Here is a 27247-nt window from a genome sequence, read left to right on the forward strand (position 1 = left end):
AAATTTATTTTTCTGCAAATTAACAGAGTAAAAAAAATGCAGGGAGTGTTGGGGACAAGGAGCAGGATAGAGGCTGAAGAGTCCCTATGTCTCTTTGCTCACTTCAATGTCACAAAAAGAGTGGAAACCAGTGGTAAGACCTTACTGGAAACAGATGGAGGACAGCTTAGCTGTTTGGCACTGTTTGCACAGGTGGTATATCAGGGCAGGAAAGGGGCCTGTTCCCCAGAAATGTGGGACATCAGTCCCAGAAGCTGCTCTAACCTCTTCCAGGGCTCAGGGCCAGCCAGGCAGAGGATTATGCAGCCCTGCTTGGCTCCTCTGCCTGCCCCGGCTCCACTTCATTCTACTCACACCACAGAATATATGTTTCCATGAACTTGCAGTTTTCTAAATTTAGCAATAAATAGAAAAGGCATAAAGAAGGATAAAAAAACCCCAAACCTGTCACAAACAACATTACAATTCTTACTAAAAATTATGTCAAGCAATATGTCAAGCAATAGGGACTCCTCACACAGTCAATTATTACAGGACATACTGTACCTTCTGTTCAGACATTACTGCTCCCTCCTCCTCTTGGATGCTTGTTCTTGGCTTGCCATCCTCTGAAGTACTCCAGTTCATCTTCTTCACACTGATAGGCACAGATGTTTTGATGCCTTCTGTTGTTGGCTTGCTAGTCTCTTCCAAAGATTTCTGATATGCTGTTGATGATAATGTTTGCTCATCAGTACCAGCTGAAATCTGGGGCTTTGTTTTCAGCGCTTCTTTTTCACTTTGTTTTCCCACATCGTTTAAAGATTCCTGGATGTAGGATTTAGTTTTCGCCTCTGCTGTGGATTCAGATAGGCTTCCATTTGTTTCTGGCTTCCCTGCTTCTCCTTTGACATATGAGGTAACAATACATTGGTCCGAACTACAAGAAATAAAGAATAGACAGCCATTCAGTGCTTAAATCACAAGCAGAAGGGCAAAGCACTGAGCCTTCATCCTTAGCACATACGTTTCAGAAAGAGAAAAGTAAAATTTTAAATTCAGCTTGCAAACATCAGTCTATTTAATAGTCTTGTCTTCTGCATCATGGTATCTTTTCAGAAGCAACAAGAATATGGTGAACACTGGAAACAAGGCCAAATGTTTTACATTAATCCCCTTCCACTTGGGAGTGGGTGGAAGGGGAAGAGAAAGAAAAATAACAAAACCTACCATTTCCCTTGTATAATCATGAGATAAATCCTCAAGGTACTAATTTTTTAACCTGCTCTCTAAACAAGGAAGTGATGAAAGTATTCAGTACCGTGCAACTACCAGTAATGACCAAATAGTTTACGCTATTTTTCCCCCAAACTACAATATCTGTACTCCAGATAAGGCATGCTTTTTTAAAAAATATTGGTATCTGAAAATAAATCCTTAAGACAGTACAGACTTTCAATAATACACAAAGCCAAAGGCAAGGAAGGTTACTACAAGATAGAAAGCTGACCAAAATTTTGCCTCAGGCTACCTACAGACAGGTTTAACCTGCACTTCTGATGCACAGTTTTCCTGTCTTTTGCATTTTCGCTTGCTTTCAGATAAGCACTACAATTGTACACATGAAAATTCTATAGCTATTTGCTGGCAAAAACTCTTATAAAAGATACCAAATTGAATTCATCTAGTTAGAAATGGATATATTATCTTCTTAAGGAAGCCCTTTTACTTCTAGAAGTGATCTGTTTTACTAATGTAACACATTATAAAATGTGGAATAACAACGCTTGCTTAACAACAGAAATTGCATCAGTAGTAGACCAAGTGCTTTACAGTCCTGAAAGGCAATCTGTTTGCTGAAATCAATGGCCAAATTCCCACTGGATTCAATAAGAGAGTATCTAATGCTACCTGGAACCTTAAAACATCCTGAGTCAAAGCAGCAAAGGATGTAAACTGCTGACAGACAAAAGATCACTCTGCAGATAATCATTCTCTGCTGATCTACAGCTCATGCAGACCTGGCTCCTTCAATTAGTAATCATGGGAGTCACATTCAAAACAAAGGCACGCAGGAGTTCTTCACCCAGTGGGTACCAGTAAGGCTGAACACAGCAACACATACTGTGCATGTTGAAAGCTTAAGTAGATCCGAGGGGAGGCTGGAAAAGCTCATGCAAGAGAAATGCATTAAAGATAAATATGTAGAAAGCATTCATCTCAGCAGGTCATTATGCTGCAAGCAAGTGGAGCTTGGGAGAGTACTGGAAGAAAACAGCATATATGTCTGCTCTCTTCCTTCCCTAAGCATCCTCTGCAGTCACTGCTGGGAGACAACGTATGGGACCAGATGGATTTGATATCACCATTCTCATCTTCTTATGCCTTGCAACTCATCTCTTTAAAAGTCTGGTAAATTAGCATGACATAACAGGCTTGAAGTAAGTCTTAGAAAAACAGTGACAATTTAAAAATTGACTTACGGAAAAAGTAACTACCTGAGGGGAGGCAAAGAGATGCAATGAAAATTATGACTGCTAAAAAGGTACTCAAGAAGTAAGAGTAATGTAGTATCCTGGTTTCAGATCATGTACGTTTTATAGTCCTCGATTCCAGTTACATCTCAGCATCACTTAGATTAATTAAAAAATACAAACCCAGGGTAAAGAGCATGAAAAGTAGTATTACCCACTAAACATAATATAAACCACTTCTGAAATACCTATATTAAGAATGAAACCTGATAAATATGCATTTTTAAAGACAAATATGTCTGAGGCCAAATTGAGTCAACTATTACTTTTTCTTTTAAATACCTACATATATATGCATGTATACATATGTACATATAAAATAGTAGAAAAGCAGCCTCAGCACTGCTCCTGGAGGTAAAAACAGCATGGGAAGGCTTGCTTACACACATAAAGGTGCTCACCTATCATCCAAGCGATCTAGCAGGCTACCACCTATTCTGCGTCCCGACGTCAGTGGTTCGGTGACACTTGACGAGTCAGGCTGCCAACCTGTAATTGAAGACATTTCGTGTTCTGCTTGTTGAACACCTTTAAGAATTGACCATACTCTTTCTTCCATCATCTCCTCAGACTCAGCTCTTTCTTCCAGATGAATGTCCTCAAAGAGAGATTTAAGCTTTTCTTCCGTCATCTCCTCATCAGGACCAGACTTTTCTCTCTCAGTCTGTTCAGTTCTTACTCCTGTTTTACTAGTCTCTTCACTCTGCCTTTGTTTAGCATCTTTTGATATCCCGCCATAACTACCAAGATACCGTGGAAAATCCTTAAGGTCCACTTCCTCCAACTGGCTCTTGCCTAGGGAAATATCTTTAGGTGTTCCTTCCCTAGGCACTGAGAAATTGAGTTTGCTGTCATCCAGTGAAGTGTCTTCTTCAGTCACCACTGGCGGTGCTGCTGCTGTACCATCTACGTGTCCCTGGGAGGTCACTAACACATCACTCAGTCTACTGGGAGTTCTAAGGGGTGACTCTAGGCTAGAGGTGTCGCTAAGGAAATCATCCTGATGGAAAGGGGTGGGCGGCACAAAGCGCAACCCAGTGGGAGTTTCCAGTTCCACTTGAATGGTGGGATAACCTAAGGAAGACAGCACATTTGGACTGACTGGGATGAAGCATGGAGCAAAAAATAAGCAAATGTCAAATGATTCATGAGTTACATCAAGTATGAAATGTATGAGGAAGTTCAGGTGTATAAGAACAAATGCAGTTCTGATAAATTTCTTTACTTTGTCCTAAATAGATGGAACAAAAAATGAGTACTGCCAGTGAATAGTACCATGAAGCCAGTACTTTTGACTATTTTCTAAACAGCCTGTAAAGATTTCAGCAATTGTTTTTGCAGACATTTTAACATTTTCAAGCTGTAGCAGATTGTCTTATGAGCATGCAACAAATCAAATGTGGACAAGGGTAGTTGTCCCTTTATATCCAATACAATCTCTTCCAGCCATATTGTGTAAATCTTTCTTTCCCAGTTTTATTTTTTTTAAATTCGGAAGTTAAATAAATAGATTTTAAAGACAGAAGTAGATCAGAACATAGGACAGCCACCTTTTTGTCAGCAGGTACTATTTCTAAAACAGGTCCACATTTTCAATATACTTTTATATAAAAATACACAATACCAGCAATACAGTGTTACTAATGTATATCTCCAATTTAACCACAGAGCCATAAGAATGGAATAGTTTAAGAATGAGGAACAGAAATGGTTCCTAATGAGGATACTAAAGAATAGTAGATCTAAATACATAGCAGGATAAAAAACTAAAAAAGGAAGTTAACAAAGGGATAAGAGAACACAAACACATCAAGGGAGAGCTATATGAATATTTCAGGTACAGTAAAGTTATACAGGTGAGAGGACTGTCGTGAGTAAGAAGATCGTGGTGATCTTGGAGAGTGAGGTGATCTTGGTGACATGGGTACAATCAGATACACTGATCAAATAAAGAGAGAAAAGAAAAATTGATGAAAACATCGGAAAACTGTATAAAAGAATTAAACTGAATATACATATAAAAATGACAACAAAATCTGAAGTTCACATTCCAGCAAATAATAGGTTGGGTAACCTATGAAAAGAAAAATACACATGCCATGGGATTAACTTGACATTGTGCTGCCTGCAAAGGGAGGTGCATTAACAGGGTTTGGGTTTTTGTTTCCTGAATCAGCTGAGAGAAAGGCAAAGGTGGTCTGGTCTTGGTGAGGAAAGGAAGCTTGCAGAAGGTTCAGAGAAGAGGAGAGACAGAAAGCAACTACAGAGAAGCGTTTTGGTTTTTTTTTCATAAAAACATTGATGCTACTATTAAGAGGCACAAGCAACATTTCAAGAGCAACTTTCTTAAAATGTCAACAGAAAATTATTTCTGAGATGCAATGATTCAATGACCAGCAATGCTGCTCAATAATGAAGGTACACCAAGCTTATGTGCTCTAAAGAAAAAGAATCCTACTAAAATACAGATAAAGCCCAATACATATTGAACAAATTACCAAAACCAAAGGAAATGTTACTCATAAAAGAAAAACCTTATTTAAGGAGCTATTTATAATACATGTGACAAAAATCAAAGTAAGAATGTAGCAACCCAGTCCCCATTAACTAATATTTAAACGAATAAAAAACAACATTTAGCATCTTCAACATACTGATAAATAATAAGTATACCTATGGCAATTCTGGTTTACAAGCAGAACTTCATTTATCATTTTAATCTGGCTCAAAATGAACCTGCACAATTCTGTTCTCGGTTGGTACATGTTCCATGTAAAAATTATTACACAATTTTACCCAAAGAAAAAGATATTCTCTCATGCACTAATAAAATATTTTCATATTTTTCTATTGCCTTTGTCAAAATAGTCCAAGTGAAAATCACAAAATAATTTATGTTCACTTGTCTCAAAGAGGCTTGCTAGTAAATTGCACGTTAATTTACTCTATGCAATTACCAATCTTTTTTTTTTTGCCTTTTTCTTCCTTCTTTTTTTTTTTCTTCAAAGAATTCTTACTGCTACTTATCTAGACAGGAAACCAAAGGAAAAAAAAAATATATATGTATTTCAGTTAACTTGGAAAGTATGCAATACCAAGTACATTGAAAATATACATGGCAAGCCTCAAAGCACAACTGTTGCAGGAGAAAAACATTCAGGTCTTGTCAACTGACACTGAGACTGGTGGGAACAAGCATACCCAGGCATATGTTTGTGGGATCCTGGGTTTAATCTTTGAGATATTAATGTGCAACCTGCATATCATACCGTGAGCGTGCTTTAGGAGAGGAAAATAACCTTCACATTAAAACCAATTATTTCTGTAGAACTTACTGTCTTTTTTGAAAGTCTAGTTAATATAACATTATTGTATTATTGGACATGTCACTGAACTAAATATGACCGTGGAATTAAATTACCATCAATTGGATCATGAAAGACATTATTTTCATCTGCAAAACTTCTGGTGCCTGAAATATTTCCATAATCAAATATTGGTCCTTCCAACAGTGTCACGATATCTATTCGATTAATTTTTGTCAATACAGATGTTAAGGCATCAGCTGAAAAGCAAATAAGACACATCAGAAAAAAAAGTTCAGCATTGTTGAACTCTGTAATCATCTTTCTCAGTTACATTCACATTGCATTAATTATAAATTTGTGGCATATGTTTCTATCCCAATCCCTTTGGTTCTAGCAAACCCCATAATTTGTCTAAGTATTCATTCTGCTGCCTACTTATGCAAGATATACACCTATTAAGAGTCTTCCCTCCCTCCCCAAGTATAGTTATAATACAACACAAAAGGCACAAAGAATAAGGTCAGAAACTTCTTAAAGTACGTATTTACTTACTGCCGAAACAAAATATCCTTTTACTGGAGCATAAAAGGCATGTAAAAATCCTTCTACTGTTCTGTTTTGAGGAACAACAGAATAGGTAGCCACGTAGGTAATAATGCATGTAAGGCTATTCAGGCAGTACATCACAAATTCACATTTACAGTAATCTTGTTGTGAGAACACAGTAATACTGGAAATTACTTTCACAGTGATAGAGATCAAAGTAGACTCAAATACTGCATAGTAGTGTGTGGATTACAGAACGGTAAAGAACACCATTGACTTAACTCAAAAATCAAAGCCTCTCTTTCAATTTGAGCAATTCAAGTGAAATGCACAGATAAAACCAGCAGAATCAGCATAGAACCAGTGGCTCCATCACTCCTCACAGAAGGAGGTTTAGTCTTTTCATATGGCCTGCAATACTATGAGACCACATAACTTTTCCAGGTAGCCTATTTGCATGTTCCATATTCCTTGCTATTGGAAAGTTTTCCCTAATGTTTTCTTTACTGGAATTTAAGTTCTTTACTTGTCCCATCAATTATGGATGTGGAGAACAGATCATTTCCTTCTGCATATATACTGAACAAATACGACATGTTTCTGACTTCTGGTAAAAATATAACTGAAACTTTTTTTCTTGTCAGTGGTTTACAAAAGACATTCATAACATTTTCTTCAATTTAATCTATTTACATAAGGCAACAGATAAAATGGGCTAATACAACAAAAGTAACTACTTGAACTTACTTGTAGCATTTTTCCCATCTCTGGTAACCCATTTTTTTAATAACATGAAGCTTTGAGCAATAAGAGAATTTGGGTTTTCTACTCGGATTTGATTTATTTCATCCACAGAAAAATTCAGTTCTCTTGCCAGTTCTATAAAGGCAAAAAAAAAAAAGGCAAGCAAGAAAAAAAAACAACAACAAAAACACCAAACAAGGCACAAATCCCACAATCATCCTGTCAGGTTTAAAAATATTATCTTTCTTACATCACACAGATGTCAACAAAACTGACATAAACTCTACAGATAACGACTATGGCATTATATACTCATACTTTAATTTCCTAAGACAGACATAATTTTGAATTTCTGCCATCTCTGTGAGCGATTATAGTACCTATACTCAGTAAGCCACTCAAACATGGTGAAAAAAACACCATGGAGACTACGTCATCACCACTAATTTATAAAATCTGGTTGTTTCTAGTGACTGTTAGTCCTTTGCGAGCTCGCTGTGCAGCTCAGTACTGGTGCTGTAGTCACCTACGTCCAGGGTGACCTGGCTGCTGCAGCTGTAAGCCCATGAAGGGCCAGCTCTGGCCATCAACATATGGAGGTATGTCAGGCATATAGTTACGTGACCCCACACATGGCACCGACTTGCTGGGGCACTGCTGGGGTCCCTGCAGCCTTCAGGGCTTTGGGGAAACTGCTGTCCAGACACAGAGGCAGCCCTGAGCCCGAGTAGATAGATCCTCTCAACTCCTCGGCTGAACGTCTTGAGAAGAAAGCCATTTTAGCTATATTGCCTATGAGTGTCTGTGTGATTTACTGCAAGACCATGGGATAATTTCCTATTACGCATCTTTGCCCAGCAACTTGTTGCATGTTTTGGGAGGCTGGTCTCACTGTGAATGCAGGAGAGCCTGATGCGGACTTGCTGCATCTCTTGGTAAAGACTACCTGAAAATGTAATAGCAGAGACTAATTTCAATGTTAAAGCAGAAAAGCTTACCTGTCCAGCTAAGTCCTAGGTGATCAGCTACAATTGCCATCCTTATATCTGTCCGTTCACATGGACTCTGTGGACCTGTGATTTACAATTTCTCGATTAAAAAGGTTTTGCACAGAAAACCACAATACCGGACAGCAGTTTATTATAAATAGCTTTAATTTGATTAAGTTGCTGGTGCTTATATTGTTTACTAGAATGGTTGTGTGTCCTAATAATCTACAAAGGAAATTTTTTTCACAACTTTTAGATTTTCACCTGTGTAAAGCCAAATGTCAAACTACATGATGTCGTATAATGAAACCAAACATGCTGACAATCTAGCTGTTAGACTGTACACAAGTTGTTCAATTACTGGTGGAAACCACCAAGACCAGATTATAATCTTTTTTCTCTACTTTGACAGAATAAATTTGCTGTCACAAATTTCTCAATTTCTGAGTTACATCAATTTTTGAGTTACATGAATGTCTTCGGCATGCTTCACTAGCTTTCTACAGTACAGGAATTGTTTGAAGGAAGAAAGAAGAGTATAAGACAGCACATACAGATGACAATGACAGAATGAAAACTACAGTTAAGTCACTCCACAGGCAATCACAACAGTTCATGCACTAGGATCAACAAGTTGAAAGTTTTACAAACTAGGCTTGATCTCCACGAGGTGAGCCATGAGAGCTCCAGAAACCTGACTGCCTTCATTCTCACCAGTCCTCTTACTCCTCCTCCTCTCACTGTCGGCCTTTTCAATCTTTGATTTTATAGATGCTGCCTCTGTTCTCATGTCTCTAGCAGACTTCGATGTAATGGAAGGCTGGTAAACTTGAGTAGCTTCTGATAAGGATGTATTCCTTGATGTACTGTCTTCTTCATCATCAGAGACCTCTGACTGCATCTTTTTCTCTTCATCAGATAGACGATCCACAAGCTTTAATGTCTCACCACTAATTCCCTTAAAATATTCAATAGAATGTTTACATACCTCCCTAAGCTGATTTTTCCTTACTTTAACTGTTGTCATGGTGACGGAGGTAGATCTTACCTTTACTGGTAATTTAGAAGGAAGCTGTTTTGGTTTTTCTTTCTCTACCTGCTCTTGTTTTGGCAGGGCTGGAGCTCTTCTAGCTAGATTACTCCTATGTGTATTTTTTACAGGAATCCTAGACCTTGCTTCTAGACAGGGAGAAGAATTATTTTGTTTTGCTTTGTCAGGCTTACTAGCCCCTCTCACTTTACTCCCTGTATTGCTTTGGAGATTATTTTGTGAAAAGACTTCTTTCACTGAGCTGGCCTTTACAGGAAGCTTTGATTTTCCTCTAGCCTCTACCAACTCTGTTGACTTTTGCTGCTCTCCATGTGGTTTTTGCTTATCTCTTACTCTGTGTCCTTGTGTTGTCCCTGTGCCTTTTCCTGAAGTGCTTTTCACTTGATTAGCTTTCTGGAGGGAACATTTCGGTTCCAAATGTTCTTTTAGCACTACATTACAGGAAATATCATCTGTAGGGACAGCAGATGAATCCAAATTGTTGTTGTTATTAAAATTATCTTTTGGGAAATCAGTTTTTTCGGTTTGCCTACAGCTTGTCTGGCTAGAAGCTGAACTTGCAATCACTGCTACAGTTTCATTTTCTAATCCCTGGCCACTTAGCATCACAGCTTCTATCTTATCTGTCACTTCGCCAGGGCCATCTTTCTTCAGAGTCATGGTGGAAGCAGAAATTCCCATTTTAATTGGTGTGCGCAATTTGGGATCAACTTTAGAAGTGTTTACCGCTGCCGATGACTTTTCCAGTGAGTTACTACCAAGTGTTTGTTCCATGCAATCTCCACTGTCCTGGATGATGGGCTTATGTTCAACTGCTGTTGTTTCTACTGGTCTCTCTAGGTTTGTCTCTACAGTGTTGTCCCCTGCCTGTGGCTGTGTGATGGCAGCGACTGTACTTTTATCCCCTTCCCCCTTGTCCCCTGACTTCCCTTCAGAAGTATGCTCACCAATCTGAAAAAATTGGAGTCTTTCTTCAACAAAATCCCTCTTGCTCATGTCAATTGCACCACTGCGAGTCATCTCAAACATCTTCCCTTCATGAAATGGGAAGGGGTTGGGCTCGCTAGTTGGCGTACTTTCATCTGTTGGAGTTCTGGCTGGAGTTGTATCAGGTGTTGTTGCTTGAGATCTGTCTTCCACTGCCAAACCAAATGGCTTAGCCTCATCATCCCTTGATTTAGTCTCAAACACTTCATCGTCACCTCGGTTACTGGACCACGGATCAAAATCTAGACTCTTGGTGGCCACCGTTTTGAAAGGTGTTGCAAATTCTTCATCTACTTTGTAACTGAAATACGTATCAGGAAATACAGTCCTGTCAGGGTGTCTGCCTTCCAAAGTGAAAAACTGTGCCCCTGACTTCTGTTCGCTCTTATCTCCGGCTTTTTCTGAAGCTGGACCTTTTGAAGGTGCCTTGTCTTCTTCAGGGCCTACCTTGCCTTCCTCCTCAATGACTTCAAGCTTACTCTGGGTAAAGCAGCGATCTGTCTGCTTTACAATGCCTTCTGTAGGCCATACGTCCTTTTTGGTTTCAACTGCCGGACCTGCAAGTTTAGAATCACTTTCAGTTAAACCATCATCTTCATCTTGCAAATCATAACCGTCAAGAGAGTCAATCTCTGTCGCATCAGTATCATGGGAGAATTCTGCAGTGGTTGCTATGGAACACTCTGTGACAGACTGGTCATTGTTACTGCCATTTTGCACTACATCATTCTGGGGTGAATCAAGCCCAATGTCAAACTCATGAGGTTTCCCAGAAGTGGGATGTCCTAACTCTTTCTGTTTCTCAATCTTTTCAGGGGCTCTGGGTTTTGCAGTCTCTTTCTGGTCATCTTCCAGTTCTTTCAGTTTGAATGTATACTTTTTAAGTGGAACAGGTTGATAGAGAGATTCATCATCACTGGAGTCACTGACATCTGCTCCCGGTGGCACAGGAGATGGCGGCTGTACTCTTATGACAGGTTCAGCCAGTTGGCATTTGTCATGTTCATCTTGCAAGTTCACTTCTGTCATCTCCGTTTCACTCTCAGTGGAATAATGAGGCTTCTTCTCTGGCTCGCCTTGATCTGCATCCAGTGGTGGAGGAGGAGGGAATTCAATGTAGGCAACTCTGTTACCTTTGGGTCTTTTGTTAGAGTCCTTATTTATATGATTACGTAATGCTTTGTCAATCTGTGGTTCCTCAACCTCTGCCTGTTTTACGGATGTTGACTTAGCCTCTGCTTCCTCCTCTGATTCCTCTGATACCTCAGGTATAGGACTGGGCTTGCCTGGGATATAAGCTATTAGTGAGTCGGGGGTTTTAGACGTAAACTCATAACTCACTTCCTCTGAACTCGGTGTTTCTGGTGTTAAAGGGCTTTTACCAGAGCTATCTATAAAGGACACTTGTTCCAGTGTGTCATCTTCTGGACTACCTTGTGGAGAAGGAGGTTGCTTTTGCTGTCTAGCTGTGTAAAATGTCCCCCTTGTCTCTTGTACTGTCTTACTCTCCTGACTGACAATTTTTTTTATATTTCCTTGTTGCACCTCTTTCTCATACTGCTTTCCTACTTGAACAAAACTGACATAAACAGGTAAGGTCTTAATTTCTTTTACTCCCTCAGCACTTAATATTGGTGCAACTTTATCTAAGTAATCACTGGCACTGGGGTCAACTAACTCACTTGAAGGAAATTCCTTTCCTGGACTACATTCTAAAGAATCTGGTGATTTGCTAGGGGATAGCTCCATTTCCTCAACAGGAGGACTTAGGCCTATCGAGCTCTGCTGCTTGGTAACTTGTCTGATTTCTGAATGCTTTATTTTTTCATCTTCTACATAATCAATCTGCCTCTCAACTTCCTCCTTAATCACAGCTGATTGGGATACTTTAGCTGAAAGTTCATAGACACCATCAAGCGTGGTTCTCTTCTCCTTGACAATTCTGACTGGAATATGGGACACAGCAACTTCTTCTTTCCTTTTGGATATTTTATCAGCCACTTCACCATTACGTTCCCCCTCTCTGACAACAAATTCTCTGTATAAAACCCTTTTTGAGGGAGATTTTACAGTCAGTTCCTTCACTTCTTCTGAATGAATTCCATTTGCTGCCAGTTTGTGCTCTGTCACAGTGATAAATTCACTTTTTTTGTCAGTTTTAGCTTCTGTGTGATCAACATGGTTTTCTTTTACTGTATCTGGAACCAGCACATGTGCAAGTTTTTCTTTTTGTGTTTTATGGTTAGAAGTTCCAGGACTTTCCCATGTCCTATAGATTTTTTTGTCCCAGTGTCCCTTTGTTGTTGAGTCTGAGCCATACGCCAGGTCTTTTGCCTGCGGTTCTGAAAAGTATTCCGGCATGCCTTTACTCATCTCAGTTCTTTGTTTTTGTGTGTCTGAAGCATGAAAGTCTTCGATAGCTTTCCCTTTACCTGGAACAAAATCTTCCTGTATTTTCACCTCTTTCTGTAAAGCTGTGCTCCCATCAATGACCTCTACTTGCTTTGCGTATTTCTCTCTGGAATAAAACTGATACACTGGTAACTTACTTTCTTGAAATTTCTTTACTGGAATTTTGGACTGACTATCCAATTTTTTTTCTTCTTGGGTTATGTCCTTACTCCTTGGACTTATACTTTGTTCAAATTTAAGCCTAATGGAACTGAGCTTTGATTGCTTCAGCTGAAATCCAGTCTGTGAAACCTCAGGTACTCCAGTCTGCTGAGCACTTCCTTTGTGTTCCATAGTTTGTTTAGAGTCCTCCACAGGTTGTACAAATATCCTTTTTTCAGGACTGCTGGGCAAACTGGATGCTTTTCTTTCATCCACCTTGGGAAAGCATTTCCCATCATGTGCATACTGCTTCACCTTACTCCATTCATCACCGGACGACGGTAATTCAGAGAGCAGAACTTTCTCGGGGCTGCTGCTGGCAGAGCTCTGGCTAGAATGTATTTCTTTGCCATTTTTTTTATGCTGCTTTTTCTCCGGGGACTGTAGCTCATCATTCAACTTCTCTGTTTTATCCCGAAAAAACTGTGATACTTCAGTCAGTTTTTCTTCTGCCTCTTTAACAGTCCTGTCCACCCTGTCTTCATATATCAACTTTTCTCTACCTCTGTCTAATCTGTCCTCAGTAAAGCGCATCCACATCGCATGTTTTGGACTACTAACATCTCCAGTGTAATGTAACACTGTCACTTTATCATAATGATCATCTTTAGACATTTTACCTATGCCATTTTCAGATACATCTTTATAGATTTTGGAGAGAATCTCTTTTTTGGGGACAGTAGCTACTTTTTCTCTGCATCGTTTATCAGACCCCTGTAACTCTGCACTAAGGGGTAGAGCATGGTCAGTAACTGACTCCTCAGTATCAGAATGAGACACATCTAGCTTTTCTGAAAGAAGCATTTTCTCAGCAAACCTGTAAGACTCCCCTCTTAGTTCTGACAACTCATCATCATGGTATTCTATTGAGTGCTGACTCAAAAGCTTCAGTGTTTTGTAAGAGTCATCAGACATGAGTTGAGCAGAACTAGGGCGACTGTCTTCTTCCTGGGACACAGGAGTGTTAACTCTAGAGGATTCCAGATAAGAAGGAAGTGACTCTTCAGCCGTGAGCTCCTCTTCTTCTTGCTGACCTTGTTCATCTGAACAAGGAAAAGCATCATGTTTTTCCAACTCTTTTAAGTTAGTATCTCCCCGAGGTAAGTCTTTCTGATATACATACATTTCTTTTTCTGGATGCTTTTTGGTTTCTCTAATAATGACTTCAGTAGGTTCAGCCTGATTACCTTTTTCAATATGGACCTCTATTATTCGCTCCAGTTTGGGTTTCATTTTGCTGTCCTTCTCTGTATGTTGTGGTGAAGTTTCAGCAGACTTGCTAACATCGGATGTTACTGATGATTTATGTTCAAACAGACCTGCCAGTTCTTTGGAAGGGTCACGTCCAGACTGAAAAGCTTTCATTATGTCATGAACAGACATTGTTTCCTCAATTCTTTCAGATGTGCTTTCAGTGCATGGAGGTTTATGATAAACCATCCTAGTTGTCGTAGTGATATGAGTTTCTTCTTTTACTCGGACACCTTTACTAAGGACACACTTATGGTCATCTTCTTCACTGCTGCTGGCTTTCATTTGAAAAGCTTTAACTTTCTCTTTAATAGATCCAGCAGGTTTTTGCTCCAGCTCCATAAATGTAGGGGTAGGTTTTGAGGCCGGTAGCTCCTCTGCTTTCTGCTCTGGAATTTCTTCGGATGATGGTTCATAGCTGCGGATAACATGAACTACTTCAGTTCTTGTTTCTGTAATGACAGGAGGGATGGGTACATCATGGAAAAGTGGTTTTGGCCCTGTGCTTTCAGCACTTTGTGGGGCAGAAGGTGTCTTTTCACTCCTTGTTTCAAAGCCACTGTCAGATAAGGGACTTTTATCTTGATCGTGTTGAGAAAAGTCATCTGGAGACTCTAAAATAGTATCCGTTCCAAAAAAGGAATCTGCAATTTTACATAACTCCTTTTCTGATGTTGAAGGCCTCATGGAGGCTGGAGGCATTTTAAGTTTATGTTCCTGCAAAGCAATAGCTGGTTTTAAAATGCGTTTTTGTCTTTCTTCACCTTCTTTTTTCCCCTCTTCAAACTTGTACTTTATGTTTGTTAATGAACTGCTACCGATATCATTTGCTAAGTAATCAATAACTTTTGACAAGCTATAATCCTTTTCCGACATGGTTTTAGTTTTAATTTGGACCTTCTCTGGAACAGATATGGGAGGGCTTGTCAAAGCTTGCTGTCTTGCTTCATCAATCTCCTCTGTACTGAACTCTACCCAGTCATCCTCAGACAGGTGTCCTTGATCACTTTTGGATACTTTAGCTGACCCTTTACTTTCTAAACACACATCTTTTTTCAGAATCTCACTAACTTTTACTAAGTCCTCTTTTACTTTCTCAACAATTTTAAAGGGCTCTTCATCATCAATTCTACCCTCTTTTGGTATCTCAGGTTGGAACGGTTTGTCCTCTGTGACATCTGTCTGCAATATTGCAGTCATTCTTATTAGATCCTCTTTCATTTCAGCAACATCTTTCAGTATCTCCTGACTGGAGGATAAAGATGATGGCGTGGACAATTTGAGAGCAGAGGGTGCTAAAAACAAGGATGATTTTATTGGAGATGAAGTTCGATTAAAGGGAGGCTGTGTGCGTGCCTCTGTAGTCAATGTTTTAACAGGTGACAGTAACGCGGCAGCTGATTTTGTAAGTGAAGAGGACTCTGGGAGCTTCTTTAATGCTGGTTCAGACAAAACATTGACTACAGAATATACTGGCACTGTTATTGTTGATGAAGTTACTGATGAGGTAGTTGCAGATATTGACCCAAGGGCTGTGTACAAAGCACCTGCAGAAGGAGTTCTCATTGACTGGAAAGCTGATGGTGCTGAAGACACAAATGACCTGAGTGGAGAAAATGACATTGTTGTAGCTGTTGAAAACACTCTCTCAGCCGTGTCAGCAACTGCGTTAGCAGCACAACTTGCAGAATGTGCAGCTGCAGCAATCTTGTCTTGAAAAACAGCTGCAGCTTTGGATCCATTTATTAAGTTGCCAGAAGATGGGTATTTCAGAGGTGACACAGATCCATTAAGCAATGGTACATCTGTGTGCCCAGCTACATGTTTTGCTGGCGACGAGAGAGACGAGGCCATCATGACTTTAGAGGATGAAACAGCATCAACTGCTGACTTAGCAGGTGACACTACTGACTTTAGAGGGGACGATAAAAGTGAAGATGCTGATGTGATGACCGATTTAAGTGGCAAACTTGAAGAGTACATGTTAATGCTGGATTTGGGGGATGCTGGAGGCGTCATGGTTATGGATGATCTCTCCAAGAGAGATCCTGCTGTAGTCACTGGAGATGTCCGAGAGGGGAATGTGGTAGTGGATGCCAGCCCTTTTAGACTAGCAGCTTCTGTGACTGCAGGAGCTCTGACGAAAGAGCCTGAAGTAACCTGTATATTGTATGGAGGCTGCGATACAACAGTTTTTATTGGTGAAGAGATTGTCCGAAATGATCTAATTGGAGATGCTACATCACTAACAGATTTAACTGAAGATGTGGTAGAAGCTCCTAATGTGGATTTGATTGGAGAAGCAGAAGAAACAGACCATATTGATTTTAATGGGGAAGCTGTAGGAGTGTTAGAGGAAGAGCTTGATAAGGAAGTGAAGCCTGACTTGGTTTGCCCAGGCACTGTAATTGGAGCTGTTGTCCATGATTGATATGGCCGTGTTGAAAAGAATGGCTTGTATGAGTAAGTAGCAGGTAGGGATCTTGTTGCTCCTGCACTCCGTTCAACTGTTTCTTAAATTGTTAAATTAAAATCAAACATAAAAATCAACAAAAATGATTGAAAAACAGAGAGACCAGAGAAGAAAATTGGTCAGTAAACGTTGTAATAGTACAAAAAGCAAGTACAATTGTTTGCATGAGTTAGGATGAAGGAGGCAAAAGAAGATTTAAAAAAGGAAAAAAAAAAAAAAGGAATGAGCCATATACTGATGACTGGTCCAAACGAAAAAGCAACATGGAATGAAAGACAAAAAGCACATAGCAACCAAAGTCTGCAAACAATGAAGAACGAAAAACACAAAGAAGGAATCCACAAGGTAAAAATAAAGCCACATCAAAATTTCTTCTCTTACTTCCTATTGACTTTCTGATGTGCTACTTCTGAAATATTCATATCAGTTCTATTTTGCCTGTTTAGGTATGTCTCTGCTTTGCATAACTATTAGAATTATCCCTTTAATAATTTCTGTTGTTGTTGTTCTATTCAGATATTGAACCTATACAAAATATAAACTTGTGTAAAGTGACATTATATAGCTAATCTTTTTTTAAACCACTCAGAGCTAATTCATGCAGAACCCAAAATTCCTTTAAGTGACAGGCAACTGATGTGCAAACTGTGAAGCAACTGGAATAAATTCAAATCTATATCTCCCATGCACAATTCGGATATGCTTCACACTCACAAAGCCAATAAGAGCAAGAGCTTTTCTGCATCAATATTTTAAAAAAAAATAATAAAAATAAAGAAAGAAAAGGAACTTTTGCATTTGTTTCTCATGCGATATTCCTTTTGTTTGGTAAAAACTAAAGAAACTTTACATGAAATGATTTTAAGAAGCATATGTCATACACGAAATATGGAAAATATGATCTATGATAAACGTGAGCAAGCAAAGCAACTGAATCAGTTTTTATTCATGCACAATATATCACGTCAAAACAAGCACATGGATTAATACATTTTGTATACTGTATTAAGCACAAATATGTAAACCTTACAAAATCATTTCACAAGAGGCCATTAAAAGAAGAGTACACTTTTTCTACAAGATGTAGTGTCTTGGTACCTTTTGAGGAGATTTCTTGTATCAGCTCAAAGACAGACCTGTTCAACTTTACATTTCTCAAAAGGTAACATTAGAAAAGCAGTCAAAGAACAATATATTATGCAAAAAACTTCCTGGCAAGGACAAACCTGTTAACTTTTATCATCCTCCAGAACACTCAGCTTATTCATAGGCATTTTGGACAAAATCATCATCAATCACATTTTGCATCACAGGCGGTACTCATGCCAGAAGACACTATTTCTGGGAATCCCGTTACAGCACACATATCTTCTGATACAGCAATAACATTCAGACAGTTGGCATTGAAAGTAACTTAGAGGGCTTTTTTCTTTAAAGTTGGGGTTAGAAATGGAGTTAAAATATCCAAACAACTTAGTCAACATACTTTTCTGTGAAGTTACACTAGTAATTTGTCAAACCTGCTTCATCTGTCTTTTAGACAGACAGTAACTTACAGTGAAAGAAGCTTAACAAGGCTAATGCTAGACTATTAAACTTAAAGCACACACACTTACAGAATAGTGAATATTCAGTATACCACAGGTTCATATCCTGCAAGGAGAAATGTGCTGGTCCTAAAGAAGCTGATTGAAGCCCAGATGGCGATGTGGATGGCTGGTGATATTGCAGTATGAGAACATTTAGGTTGAAGAGAGCTTGAATATGCGGCCTGACTGGCATAGCCTATGTCAAGAAATATCCATTTTTCCTTGTATTCTTATTTTTAACTGCAAACATACTTCCTTTTTCCCCCCAAAGAAGAAAACATAGTGTACTTCATTAAATGAGCTAGACTTTATTATGAAGATTAATTAGCAGCAGCTGCTAACATTCACCAAAAGTTCATAGAGTCCTAAGCCTAAAACCAAAGCCCAAAATCATTCTGAAGAGAACTAATAACAAAACAACTTGTTCAGCAGTTTGCGTTTGGAGATGTCTTTACAGGAATCCCACTGTGCTGTGATGAGCCAGTCTATCACAACTGGCTAGTGAGGCAATCAAACCAACAGGCTCCCCTCTTAACTGCTCTTTCTCCTGTTAAATCATGGATTCAAACATGTTTTAAGATGCTTTTCTGTGCTCCTCATTGCAGTTGAGAGGAAGAACTGGTACAAAGAAAATTGAGTAATTTACCAGTGTGTGCAGCTATGACATAACTCAAACAGCAGGGAACTGGGCAATTTTACTACTTCGAAAGAGCAAAGAAATTCCCACAGCCATGCAAGACTTTACAGTGGGGTAATATTCTAAAAAGTGGTTTTATATAACAGCCCTTTTTGGCCGCTGGACACTCTTGGCCTTAACAGTTTCCATCACTCTATACCCAAGATTTTATCAGAAAACAGATGTTAGTTACTACCTTCTGTGTACCAAACCACACTTCCTTGCTTGAAGCTGGTAATTGAAAGCACTGACTGAATCCATACAAGTGGCCTCTGCTCAGCCTTGCTCCTCTTCAGCTGCGAGCAAACAGCCAGGACTGAGCAGGTTTAACTCACTGCAGAACTCCTCTTCTGTGGGGACCTCACTGCTGGGAAGAACTGAGTGGCCCTTTGGTACCTTTTCCTGAGCAGGGCTAAGGATGGGAAGGCAGGGGGGATATCCCATCTGCCTTGCTCTCTTCTGCACCAGCACTGGCAGGGGTGCGGGGAAAAAAATCTGTATGTGTCCACATGCACACATGAGCTTGTGCGAGTAAAAAGAGCAACCCCTGCTGCTACCAAAACTGTGGGAGCTGTGCCATCAAATTCACTGGAAAAAGGCAGAGGTTCATCACACATATCCATCACTAGAGTAAATACCCTGCAGTGTAAGGCAGCTGCAGCAGCAGTCCTGGCTCTGTGTTGGGTAGCGTGCTCTCTGGAAGAGCTGCACCTCCTATATCACATCCTCCCCTCGCACCAGCATGGTGCAGGTGGTAGCGGCAGTTGCTGACTACATGCTACATATGCACAGGAGGTGGTGCTCAGGCTCATGGCCAAACTGCTATCTATAATCTTTCCTGGCAAATACAATCATTTTTGCATACCCTTTCTGGGTAGCTCACAGCCTTAAGTAGTAACCATTGCCGAAAGGGATAGAATAGTTACAGAATGATCAGGAACTTCTACTGTGTTAACCCTTTTTTTTTTTTTTTTTTTTTTAAAGTACAGCTTAAGTGGGTTTAGATTTTCTCCCCTCCAACTTTTTGCAAACGAGACTTAATGGACCTTTGGTGAATAAATAAAACTACTTTTTCTTTTTCTTTCTTTCTTTCTTCCAGTGAGGCCTGAAAAACTGATTATAAACAATATACATAGTCATCAAACTCCTTTCAAGAAACTTCCTTTTCCCTCTCTCAGCTCCCATCAAGCCTTTGACGATACCTTAACAGTCCATCAAGATGTCTCAGCAGATCTGATAGCTTCTTCAGATGTTATATGCTTGAAGTCTTCTTCCAGGCCTGAGAAGTGTAATGTATTCTGGAGCACATCTGATCCAAAGAAGCCACAGATCTTACAGGATAATTAAACAGCAGCCATCCAGTGGGAAATCCCAAGACCCGATGAAGTTTGTCTACGGATTTTATGGAATTATATCAAAGGGTCTGTTGCAGGGTAGCAACCAAGAAGTCACAAGGGGAAAAAAAGGCAAGAAAAAGCCTGGGAACAGGGAACAATAGCAGTCAACGTCGGACAGGAGAGGTGAGGGAAGAAAAGCTAAGCCAAGTACATTTTGTCTTAAACAGGTAAGGAAAGGAATGACAGGTCTGGTCAAGAGGAACATAAGTTTAAGAGGAAGCAATGTGTGGCGCCAGGGAATAAAAAGCATCTGCAGGAAACAGAGGAAAAAAAGGGAAGGAGGAGAGAAAGAAGAGGGGAAATATAAAACATGAGAGAGTCCATTTTGGCTAAGCATCTAAACATTTAAGCGCTTATCTGAATGGCATTCTCCAGCCATGCTGAACTTACACATAACATTCCCTTCTATAGCAGCTCTCTCTAATCTTTCAAAAGGAAGAGGAACATACTCTTTTGAAAACAATTTGCAATCCTCCTACTCTAGAGCTACATGGCATTTTAAAAAATTGTTATATTTTTAGTTAACTAACTTAATGACTTAATGTCATTTGCCAGTCAGGATTCTTCAAGCTCTCACAACACAAGAGTTCACAGACCATCCAAGAGTTTTGTTTTAGATAGGTGGGGTTTTTTTCTTTTTTCTTTTTTTTCCAGTGACACCAAATACAATGTTTATAGAAAAAATGTCTCTTCTTATGAAAAATCATGTCTATATGGTTTAGTACTTTGGTAAGAGCAACTCACTCATTCCAGGCTCAGTCAGATAGCTGTAGCGCTTACGTAAAGCAAGGGAGACAAAGTTCTGGCGCCGGTCAGCTTTCTCCATCTGCAACAAAACATAATACTGTTTAGTGCCTTTAGTATCGCTGTCCCCCATTTGAACAGAACAATCATCAAACCTCAGCATGATGGGCTGCATTTTTCAGTAGACATCCCCACAAGGGAGAACGGATGTTTCCGTTCAGCTTCAGGAAGGCACGCTGAAGCCAAATTTGGGCAAGCAGGCAGGGAATGGACAGAGCTGGTCTCCGTTCCTGTCTGCCATGTAATGTGTCAGGCACTGTGAGGCAGGGAGCATGGCTATTGGAGGTGGCAGAAACTTGCTGTGAATGACCTCGCTCCTGGAGCAAGCAGGGAAGGGACTGCAACCCTGAGAGACGACCCCATGGTTTCATTCCTGCTCACAACATCTCTGCTTATGAGAGCTTAGATAGCAGATGACAGCTCATGATCCTGCCTTAAAGGATCTCAATACTATATTATCCCATTATCATTTAATAAACTGCTTCACACTACTGGAAATGGTATGATATTATTCATTCTCTGTAAAATAAACCACCTTTGGCTAGAAACAGGAGATCAACACAAAAGACTACAGATACAGACATAAAACATTCATAAGAGTACAACTTAGACCAATCAAGTATTTCTCCCCAAATTAATTTGTCCTGAAAGCACATACACCACAATGTACACTGGCTTTAAAGTGAATACATTAAGGACAAAAAAGGCATGGGAGAGGATTTTTTTAATAGGCACAAAATGCAAAGATGAAGATTAGAAAGCAGACTACTACTGTTAACCAATAAATTGCATCCTAAGTTGCTGCGTTCAGTGGCATAGCTGCTAGCATGATGTCTTAGATATTAAAAGTCCTTCAGAGATCAGCTCAGTTGATTATGTGGCTAAAAATATAGTTTGTTTAGAAAGAAAACTATTGTTATAGCTATATAATAGCTCACCGGGAACAAATACTGTGGAGACAAAGTGATGTGGTTGCTATTATTTTTTAACATGTAAGGAGTGTTTTGGTGTTGGTTTTTTTTAATTATTATTTTAATCAGCAGGTGCCTACTGCTATTTATTTGACACCAGGAAGAGAAGAAAACTTTGCTGCTAAGTAAACAGGATACATCCATGTAGTTTCTTTTATAAGGTGATCTCATTTATTACTACTCCTAATGAGTAAAATCCACTCAATTTCCTGACAATCTATTGTTGCAGTTTCCAGCAAACAGTGGATTTTTAAGCTGCAAATATCTGAGATTTACTTGAAAATAAATTTGTACACAATATTTAGAAATTGTTCTTGGCTATTTTGCCTTTTCAGAAGAATCCAGTCTATTTTCAGAACTAAAATATTATAAGCCACTATTGTGGCCACAGCAATACTTCTTTCCTTCTCAGAAATGCAAGTTACTAAAGCACTGGCAGTATTACGCCAAGAAGTAAAATCATATCCACTGAACTCTTCCTGATTTTGCAAAAAATGGATTTGGTCTGAATTTTATAATTATCTCTTTTTCAGAAGAAATTGAGTTAAATTTTAGACTGCTATTATACAATGCTTGGATTAATTTCATAACACATAATTCCGTTTTTTCCATGTTTGCATACTTCTACTGTTTTGCAACAAACTATCAGACGCTGAGGATATGGTTATTTTGTAGGTATCATTTCAGTGCCATAGTTAAAACTAGTTGTTTGGTTTTTCTATAACATATTACTTTTCTTCACTAAATCTGAAGGAAATAAAAACAGAAGACAGTGTTTATATTACCTCATCATCTTGATCTGACTCTGTTTCCTTTTGGTCCCAAGATGCATTGCAGAGACAAGGAATATTATAATGGACAGCAGGGAAAAGAATATCAGGATATGAAAAGGACCAAATTGGGAGCACAAAATGCAAGCTGATTTATAAGGCAAAGCAAATCCAAAATGTCAACAGAAAAGAAAAAAAAAATCTTACATCCAATGCAAATCAACACGTGACATTACTGAAAGCATAAACCTATGACTTGCAGGCTGAAGCATGAGCTGTAAACAGAATCATAAAAATTATAGGAACTTGACACCACACTAACAAGAGACTTTAAAAGCGTTCTACATACAGGAAACCAATAGAACATAAATTTTAAAAGTCTTTATCATATGCCAAAGCATTCTCATTACTGGCATTTCATAGAATTTCTTTATTACTAGCAGGAAAAAAAAACAAACCAAAACAAAAAACAAATCAAACTACTAAAGGAGCAAAAATAAAACCAAACCAACCCTGAGGAAAATGTTTACTTTTCCTAACAAATACCTTTTTGTGTGCCGGCAGAGTGATATTCAAGTTGCAAATGGCTGTTTGTGGTAGTCCTTTTGTAGTCTTTGGTTCTTTCAAAAATGATAATCGACCACAAGGTTCCTGGCTGGTGTCTCTTACCTAGAAAATAAATTTTAGCACAGTGTAGTAATATGTAGTAATTCAGACACTTAGAGGACGTCTCTGGAGATTTCTCAAGAGTTTCTTTCCACAGGAAGCTATCTAAAGAGTAAAGTCCAATGTCACTGAGCTGGAGCTCAGCCCGAGGAGTTGAGGGAGAAAAGGTGTTACTATGAAAGAGTTAGATCAGCCTGAAGCTCTCTGATTGTAAGTTCGTGCAAGACAAGATATTGAGTAAGTCCAACCAGGCAGTTTCATACTGGGATATTACCAAGAGACACTTCCTGCTCACCTTCATTTTTTCTGCCACGTTTTGCACTTGGGCTCACCAGAATAGTTCAAAACTTCTTTTACACAGCAGATATGATAAGGCTAAGGAAAGTGAGCATCCATTCACGGCAATTCAGAGATGAATAGTCTGCACACACTTTTTCAAGGATGTTCTGCTGTACAGTATGTTATTGAATGCATCTCCTTTGCTTAGTCCCTGGGAAACAGTGATCTACTGGTAATATTCTGGAGGTCTAACTTGAGATATGGTTTTAATAAAAGGCTGTGAATCCATATCATGGGTATTCTGGTCCCAGCTCTTTGGTGGCTTCATGCAAAGCACCCTCTCCATGTTATTCACATACTAAACAATGACACTTACATCCTCGGGGCACTTTAGTCCTATCAGGCTGAAAAAGTGTTATCACGGGGGGGGGATATCAGCAGAATTATTTGGCTTGTTTTGCTTTTACCTTGATAGAGAATGGCAGTCTATTTTCTTTGAAAGCATAAAAATTAAAAACAAGCTGCTGTCCTCCTTTAGTCAAAGGGGCCAGATTTCCATAGCAATCAACGTAAATAGGTTTTCCTTCCAGAACCTATTAAAGAAATAAATAAAAGTCAAGAAAACTTCTTTTCATAGTAGATCCATACACATAAGTATATCACGATTTTTCCCATCATAGTTCCTGAGTTTTGCACAAGTCCCCACTCAGACTAAATTCAACAACAAATCAGAAAATCACCGTGCATTATGGAAAGGTATTACGAGTGCAGGCAGTTTGGGAAACAGCAAGCTACAAGTGGCTTTTCTGGAGCAAGAATGTGTATATTTCCTTCAAGAAACAGTGTGTTGCTGACTTGAATTTCACCACAAAACAGCCTACTCATGACTGTGTGTCTGTATGGCCAATGAAAAGGAATTCCAGGTCAGCCGTCTGCAAAGCCCGACCAGGGCTACTTGACAGCAGCACATGCAAAACCCACTGCAGACTGGCCTGGGGCATCCATTCGGAGATGGGTCCTCATGCTCCCCCTGCCTTGTCCTTTTTTGGCCTCCTTTCAAGAATTTTTTTTTGACACAGCCTTACTGAGAACCTTTGTTTAACCAGGCTTACACTGGCTTTTGCAGGACCTGTTGCCACTTGGAAAGCACACTGTCCATTTACAAGGAGGAAGCCAGCTATGAGTAAGAAATATACCTCAATGTCTTTGCTTCTTGCAACTTCTTCAAAGTTCTCTTGTTGCTCCAAAGTTTTGTCCACTTTGTCATCAGTCATGCAGAAGCAACGCAAATTGGATTCCACAGGGTCATTCATTTTGGCAAATATCACGAACTTTGCCATATAAGGAACACATATTAGTTCTCTATAAAGCTGTGTCGCCAGCCCAACAGTCTCTAGTACCTGATGGCAGTCTGCAAGCCAAAATCTGAGTGGGAAAAAGCAAACCATTAAATCAAACTTTCATTATGCTCAAACATTGCTTCAGCCTTTAAAGAGAAACCATCTCCTGTGATCCTTGGCCATTTTGCACGCATACTGTCCTTGCAGACTTCCCAAAGCTGAAATTTTCCTTCTACTTTCAGTGGAGCTTTAACCATCCAAAAATGGGAATACCTGGCAATTAAATGTTGATATACTTATTTGACCCTTCTCAAACTGGTAGCTCATAAACCTGCCTATTTTAAGCTTCATTCGAAGCCAAAGCAGGGAAATTGTATTTCTTGTGATCACACACCACGTATACATAATGTGCTGATGCTTCACCGTACATTTGATTTGCTAAAGCAACCTCCTTTATAACACATACATACAGCAAAATCACATCTCCCATATAGGTTGAAACCGAATATATACACAGTGAAGTTTCCCAGAAAGATAGATGTTATATTATTTTCTCACCTTATGATTAAGAGTTTGATGACAATTTTGATATAAGTATTTTAATTTGTAGTTTGTATGAATTTTATCCACAGTATTTCAGCACTGATCCATTTGGTTCTTTCAGCAATTCTCTTTCTATATAAAGCTTTTTATAGGTGCAAGTGTTATGTACTGAATAACAAACTCTTTACCCGGCATACCATGAATTTTCTCCACTACAATGCATGATTTGTACAGATCCTGTTGAATGCCTCCAGTCAGCAAGTCAGTCCACTAAATCCACCAAAATTCATTTCAAACCATGATTTTTTGGCAAACGGTATTTTTGTAAGAGTAATTTTACATACTTTTCAACTAAAAAGCCCATAGCCAGAAAATTAATGCCTTTAACTTTTTAAACAAGTATGTTTTTATTAGAACACCCATTTTTTTACTGAATAAGCATTTTAAACTTTCCCTTTCTATCACTGTTTCCAGAAAAACAAACCCCTGCGTGGCACCCCAGCCTTTAGAGAACAGCATTTGTGACTGCTAGGAGACATCACCGCAGCAGAAAAGGCCAGGACAAAGCCTCATGTGCAAGCCTGGGTGTGTGGGATGCTGATACATAGTGACAAAGAAGCATTTGGTCCATTACTGTTTCATCAGTCTTGCAAAAGACTTACAGAAAGCCAAAAACCAACCCCACAACTATGCACTTTGTTAATCAAGTGAAAATACTCCCTAGGTGCATTTGGCAAGCTCCGTTATCATACCTGGCTGAAACATTGGTTGTGAATGAGACACAGTCATTTGAAAATGTCAGCGGAGTGGTGCCTGTGATATCCTCCCACTGAGCAGGTGAAGTACCTCCTACATAAATAGAAACCATGGAGATTTTCTTTCAAAGATCAAACATATACAGACTACATAAGAATATGCCTATCTTAAGTTATTTTGCTTCACACATAAAAAGAGTACCTAGATAATAATGTTCTCCAATAGCTGAGCTACACACACCAGAAAACAATGCTGATGTAAGCAAAGTACCTACCTATAGGTCAATAGCAAACCCCTCCTTGATATCAGCTAGGACAGAATTATTTCTGCAGACTACATTTACTAACAATCATATTTAATAGCCAAGGCTGAAATTCTTCATACTGGCTAAATATAAAATAGCATTTAATATCTGTTGGCAGAATTCTTTTACAATGGCATAAGACCAGATTCAAAGCCCAGGGAATCAGCAAGAGCCTTTCAAATGACCTCAGCTGGCTTTGCTCAGGAGAACTGATCTGAACTCTTCTGGATCAAGCACACCAATGTTCCCTTACCGGAAAACATGAGTTGTACAGTTATGAGGCACTGCTATCACAGAAACCTTTGCAAAGAGCATGATTTTCTCTAACCTGTAATGCTACATAAAAGTCGAAGGCTGGGTGTTGTGTCTCCTTTGTACCCATTGGTTACACCTTCTCCTGATGGAGGTGGCACAGGAATTGTCATGGTTATTGGCTTATGAAATTTTCTTCTTCTTGGCTCCACAGTGACAATGGGGCTGAAAGTTGCTTTGTTTCCAAGGATTTTTTTGACAATCTCCTCTGGAACCGGCTGAGCCTGTCAACACAGGGGAAGTTTTTAAACTAGAGCCACAAATTGATTATAGACATGCAGAACTGTTTTCCAAAGGACAATTTAATTTTCCTTTTATTTTCTGAGGAATTTTCTTCCTTTTTTTTTTTTTTTTTTTTTTTTTTT

The 27247-nt window shown here is 39.2% G+C and overlaps 1 protein-coding gene across 4 annotated transcripts in view; it reads right to left on the reverse strand.

The window, feature by feature from the left end:
• Positions 1-27247, reverse strand: part of ANK3 (ankyrin 3) — a 204023-nt gene that overhangs the window by 13596 nt on the left and 163180 nt on the right. For 3 of the 4 annotated variants that reach the window (XM_086466593.1, XM_086466592.1, XM_086466591.1), the window contains 13 exons: positions 26899-27106; positions 26263-26359; positions 24824-25052; positions 24095-24220; positions 23229-23351; positions 22698-22724; positions 20882-20963; positions 8815-16515; positions 8110-8184; positions 7115-7246; positions 5935-6078; positions 2915-3587; positions 547-919 (listed from right to left, as the gene is read on the reverse strand). In XM_086466593.1, the coding sequence (XP_086322719.1) occupies positions 547-919; positions 2915-3587; positions 5935-6078; positions 7115-7246; positions 8110-8184; positions 8815-16515; positions 20882-20963; positions 22698-22724; positions 23229-23351; positions 24095-24220; positions 24824-25052; positions 26263-26359; positions 26899-27106 (9990 nt within the window). The remainder of the gene's footprint in view (positions 1-546; positions 920-2914; positions 3588-5934; positions 6079-7114; positions 7247-8109; positions 8185-8814; positions 16516-20881; positions 20964-22697; positions 22725-23228; positions 23352-24094; positions 24221-24823; positions 25053-26262; positions 26360-26898; positions 27107-27247) is intronic. The other variant, XM_086466594.1, reaches the window with a different exon arrangement.

Source organism: Leptosomus discolor, chromosome 6, assembly GCF_034619465.1.
Source record: "Leptosomus discolor isolate bLepDis1 chromosome 6, bLepDis1.hap2, whole genome shotgun sequence".
Lineage (NCBI taxonomy): Eukaryota > Metazoa > Chordata > Aves > Leptosomiformes > Leptosomidae > Leptosomus > Leptosomus discolor.